The 5341-nt window shown below is 38.6% G+C and overlaps 1 protein-coding gene across 1 annotated transcript; it reads left to right on the top strand.

The window, feature by feature from the left end:
* Positions 1-1271: 1271 nt before the first annotated feature.
* Positions 1272-5102, top strand: LOC132919648 (uncharacterized). The gene is made up of 4 exons (XM_060981403.1): positions 1272-1880; positions 2466-2686; positions 2982-3160; positions 4205-5102. Exons 1-3 carry the CDS (start codon positions 1415-1417, stop codon positions 3150-3152), a joined length of 858 nt encoding a protein of 285 aa, XP_060837386.1. The 5' UTR covers positions 1272-1414; the 3' UTR covers positions 3153-3160; positions 4205-5102.
* The last annotated feature ends 239 nt before the right edge of the window (positions 5103-5341 follow it).

Raw genomic sequence — 5341 nt, 5'->3', positions numbered from 1 at the left:
CGACTCGTCATATCAAACGCATCATACGAATTTTCCGCGAAGTATTGGAAAACTCAATATAAATGACTATGATGACATAATAACAAATAGCTGCAGGTATATAAACTACTTATAAGATTGCTTTTCGAACTTGCGGTTTGAATAAAATATGCAGACAACTTTTCGACCATATAATTTACTCTCAGACACCGTTGAAAAAAATGTATATTCGAGTATTATCCACAGTGTACTCACAGAATAGAAAACAGTTGCAGTCCGTATTTTTATGTAATATAATATTATTATGTCGTTTATAATGTATTTATTTTTATTCTTTAACACTGAATAGCGACCAAATACACTGGAGAAATCGAATATTATGAAGACTAGTTCAACACGCGATACATCTGTTGAGTTCACACGTATAATTTTGTTAACACTTTAACAGAGTACGAGCAGATAAAATGTCGAGAACGGTTTATACTAAAACGAATATTTTTCTCTAAAAACGCTTGTTGTAGTAGGTACGTAAATTATATTTTCAGTTTACTACAACCAACAATTAAAGAAGAAAAACAAAAAGAAACGACGAACGAGGTGGAATAATAATAGTACGAAAACAATAATAATGATGATATGTGACAAATTAAAATATAATATAATAATTATTATTTTTTTTTTGTTTTTGAGAAATAATATACACGATAGCGGTGAATTAGCACGTGGGATTTTTCGTTCTTCATCTTCTCAGACGGCACTTGTAAAAAAACGACATAAAAGTATAAAATATATTATAATATTATTTTTTATATCAAATCGATTGATGTGCAGCTACAATGCACGCACGCAGCATATTACTGACACTAAGAGTTTCGCGTATACAGTAAAAACTTATTCTGAAACGGTTGTCGTCTTCGACTTGATCATCGCCGGCACCGTAAAATAGTCGAAGTCGTCGCGACCGGATTATAATATTATAGTTAACGATTTCGTGGACGGTTAACGATAACGACAGTGTCCGCGGCGTAAGTATGCGCGATGTTCACGGCCAAAGAAAGGCGCCGCCGACGATGGACAAGAAAGTCGGGTAAAATGGGCGGCCGCAAGCGGGGAGTACGGCTGCAGAGTGGGCTGCCCGAACGGATGTTGCTGTGTCCGGTCTGCGGCGGCGGCGGCGGAGGGCGGGCGGGCAGCAATAGTTACGATGCGCGCCGCGCTGTCGTATGCAGCGGGTTCGGTAAAAAGCGAAAACCGGCAGGCAGCCTCCACAATAAATACGCCGGCCGCCCCGTAGTTCAATCATTACAGTCGTACAGTTCAAAGGAACAACAACAACAAACAGTGACCAGCACAAGCAGTCATCAGCCACCTGCTAGTCACATCCAACAGAACAATTTTCCGTAATCGAAAAATCGAAAAACCAACCATCATCATCATGAGTGCGTTTAAGTTCGGATTAGTAGTGTTATCGGCATGCGTGTGCTTGGCTTCGGCCGATCCGATCCCCGCAGCGGCGGCAAGACAAGACGATGGATGCACCGGCAACCAGGACTCGTTCGCATGCGCACAAATGCAATTCTACCGTGCTGCCCGATCTTTCTTCGACCAAGACAAGGTCGATTTGTTAGGAGGATTGTCGCTTGTCAAGACCGAGAAGAAAGGTAGGTCCCTTGCTGAGAATACCGAAGATATCAACAACGTAGAGAACGCCAAGGACGCCAATGACCGTGAAACCGCACTCGAAGACTTCACCATGCACAAGGTAATGCGTTTCTTCCAAGAAAGAACTCTCCACTGGAACTTGTCGCCAATCGTCACCGAAGTGTCCGAAACCGCCCGCAGCGTCGTTGACCAAATCCCAACTCAATTCAAATCCAAAATCACCAACTACATCGAAGAAGGTAAACGACATAATTCATTAATATTATTTTAATTAGATACAATAGTTTGTTTTTATTACTACGAAGTAGCTTAACGTCTTGAAGTCTTAATGAACTTGAAAAAGTAACACTTTGACACTGACAAAGTCTGTAATATATTTTTTACCTAACAACTTGTTCAAACAATTTAAATATTTTAATACGAAGGATCAGCCTGCTTATTGTTTTATTACTTCGATTTATATTAAATATTTAACATTTTTAAACATTTATCAAAACTTAATCGTTTTATTACCAACATTAATTTATTTTAACACGTTATTTGTAATAATAACAATATTTAATTATCAACTAAATTATAACTTTGTTTCTTAACAAAAATCAAAAAACTACGATATATATATAAACAAACTTCTTAAGTTCGAATGGTAATTTAATTTTTGATAATTAGTTCCGATTGGTTACTTATAATATAATGTTGTAACATTTATTGACAATTTTACTACAATTACTTCCTAGTGTACGAATGAAACAAACCAAATAGTGAACTAATTATCACACACGTGTTCGATTACTATGTACTAAAACAAAACGGTTTCAATACAGGTCGTGGTCTGCTCAAGAAGAAGAAGTTCTTGAAACATCTTATCCCACTCTTGATCGCTCTTAAAGTCAAATTATCCGCCTTTGTTGTCATCGCCTACGTCGTCATCGCTTTGATCGCCAAGAAGGCTCTGTTAGCCAGCGTCATCTCTCTGCTCGTTTCCGGATTCATTGGTATCAGAAAATTGTTGGCCGCTCAACACCACGTACCTCACCATGAAGTGGTAAGTTCCGCGTTATTTATTTGTTACTCATTATGGGAGCTAAGATATTTAATATTCAAATACATGTGTCGCACAATATTAGTACGACAACATTACGTTCAAAACTCTCGAGGTATAATTTTTTACCAACGGAACTCAAGAGATCGCGAACTCTATACACATAAAAATACTCATCCCGGGGCACATTATTTTCGTTTCGTTTGCGATTGTTCACTACCCACATTCCCTCACGACCCTGATCTGCGCAATCAAAAAATATTATTAATTATAAATATTTTTGACCTGGTGATCGCAGATCGAGACACACGCCGGACACAGCAGCTACGGTAGCAGCGCCCCAAGCGGTTACAGCGCATCCAGCTCCGGATGGGACAGCTACGGAGGAGGACACGACGCCCACGGATCATACTCCAACAACGTTGGCCAGACCTTGGCCTACGGTGGACAAAAGCCAGCTGCCAGATAGAGACTACGGTAAGTCGGAAAACGTTTCTGGAAATCATAATTGTTACTATTATCATCGTCATAAAACACACACACGCGCCCATATTACATTATAATAAATTGTGTGCGATGCACCAACGGCGGTCAAGGATGACATCACACAAATACGGTGCTGTTATTCTATATAAATCCGCGGTCATCCGACCGTAAACCTGAACGGACATCTGAATACGTCGCACTCGTTTTTCTAGGTTAATGACGGCGGAGGCGTCGGCGGAGTAGGTTTTTAATCGAACTCGCAGCCGCCGGTCGTTATACATTCACCCGGTGGTTAGATCGCCTTATAAAATATATAATAAATAATAATGTTTCATCGCCGGCCCCGAGATATAATGTACGCGACGACGACGGATAAAACATAATACGCGCAGTATAATAATAATATATACGTTTTGATAATGTTTAATGCGTTGTAGGCGTGTGTAATCGAACCGCTTTTGGACTACGCGGGGGACCTCCTCGGGAGAAACGGTCAACGGACAAGGTGAAAGTCGGGCAAGTTCAAGGGGGACCGGGTGTGCCATGATTCGTTTATTTATATTATATTCCTTATTTTGTGCTCGCGTCACACGTGGCACACGCTCAGACCCGTTCGAGAGATTTCGAATCGATAGATGATAATTTTTCCGACCGAGTGAAAGCTATACAAAACTGGTTTTCGGGTCTTCGGCATTTATTTGGATTTCCGGAGGCCAAGAAATTCGAGCTGATTCTCACCTCAACGCTATATAATGCGGGACAGTATCAAATGTAGTTTTATACATTATATTATTATATTGTGTGCGTGTGTATGAGTGTTGAACTGGTTTTGACTACAACTACGACGATAGTATTTTAACAATATGATGATAATAATATTACCTATAATGATAAAGTCACCGTTTTCTCGGCTGACCAACATTGTATGCCGAGAACACGTTTTAATTTTTTTCACGGCTCCCTCTCTTTACTTAAATATTTTTTGGATTTAATAGCAACGCTTTTATTAATGCGAACTTTTTTTTCTGTTTTCAGACGTGAACGGCAAGCCTGACTATTTGTATATATATAATATTTGTGCATGGTCTTGCCCGCCGCAGTTCAAAGATGGCAAATCAACATCAGCAAAAAAAAAAAAAAAACTCACAAATTATTTATTTTAAATTATCATCGACTCCGACGCGGCGCAACCCGTAACTCACACGACACCGGGACGACGAGCCATCGACTGCCGACATTTTTTATCCAAACTATCGATGATTCGACTACTCGTGTTTATTTACGACGACTACTACGATAGGGACCACGTGACTGACATACACTTATTACCGACGCGACTTTAATATAATATCATCATCCTCTCGTCATATTCCCGACTCGTTAATTATTTATTTTTAATTTTTATAATAATTTATATAACTCTTACTTGGTAGGTTGACATTACCCGACAAACCCGAAACGGACATGGTGTCATCCACACGACTGACACGTTGACTGAACGTATATAATATATTTACCATAATTTATTTTCAAAAATAACCATAACGCATATATTTTATAGCATAATATTATAATGACAAATAGATATGTGCCAAAGACATAATCATAATAATAATATACCAACAATTATAATAATATAACGTGTAGGACATGACTGACTTTATAGCCCCACTCGTTGACTTCACTGACTTTGACCATCGTCATTATGTACTGTAATGACGACGATCAAAATAACGACCATTACTACAGACAACACTATAGCTGACATTGTATAACCGACTCGATTAGCTTATCCGCTCATTATACTTAGTCGTATCGGACGTAAGATAATAATATTTATTTATTTTTACCCGTTTTGTAAAAGATTTGTATTTTTTATTTAATAAATAAACGCATTTAGTTATTGCCAAAGAAAATGTCAATACGAAAGTTATATTTGAGTGTTCAGTATATTTTTTACCATTGTTTCCGTTCTCTGACTATATGGTGACCAAATAGTGCCTTGGTGTCTATTTCGATTCGCAATAAATGACTACGATGAGCCATTATTCGTTCGTTCGCAACTCAGCACTGAAATTGCCTACATACACGCCTGAATGTGTACAATAACGATACCATCTACCTATTGTTTCGGAAAAAAAAAACCAAGAAAACTTTCACTCGGTCGAGTGT

This window comes from Rhopalosiphum padi, chromosome 2 (genome assembly GCF_020882245.1).
Source record: "Rhopalosiphum padi isolate XX-2018 chromosome 2, ASM2088224v1, whole genome shotgun sequence".
Classification (NCBI taxonomy): Eukaryota; Metazoa; Arthropoda; class Insecta; order Hemiptera; family Aphididae; genus Rhopalosiphum; species Rhopalosiphum padi.
Note: the sequence above shows the minus strand (reverse complement) of the source record. Positions and strands in the feature narration are given on the sequence as shown.

Bases quoted from the DNA above. Each gene is read 5' to 3' on its own strand.
- LOC132919648 (XM_060981403.1), top strand. From the start codon at position 1,415: ATGAGTGCGTTTAAGTTCGGATTAGTAGTGTTATCGGCATGCGTGTGC. The intron at 1,881-2,465 runs GTAAACGACATA...GTTTCAATACAG, and splicing joins CACCAACTACATCGAAGAAG to GTCGTGGTCTGCTCAAGAAG. The intron at 2,687-2,981 runs GTAAGTTCCGCG...TGGTGATCGCAG, and splicing joins ACGTACCTCACCATGAAGTG to ATCGAGACACACGCCGGACA.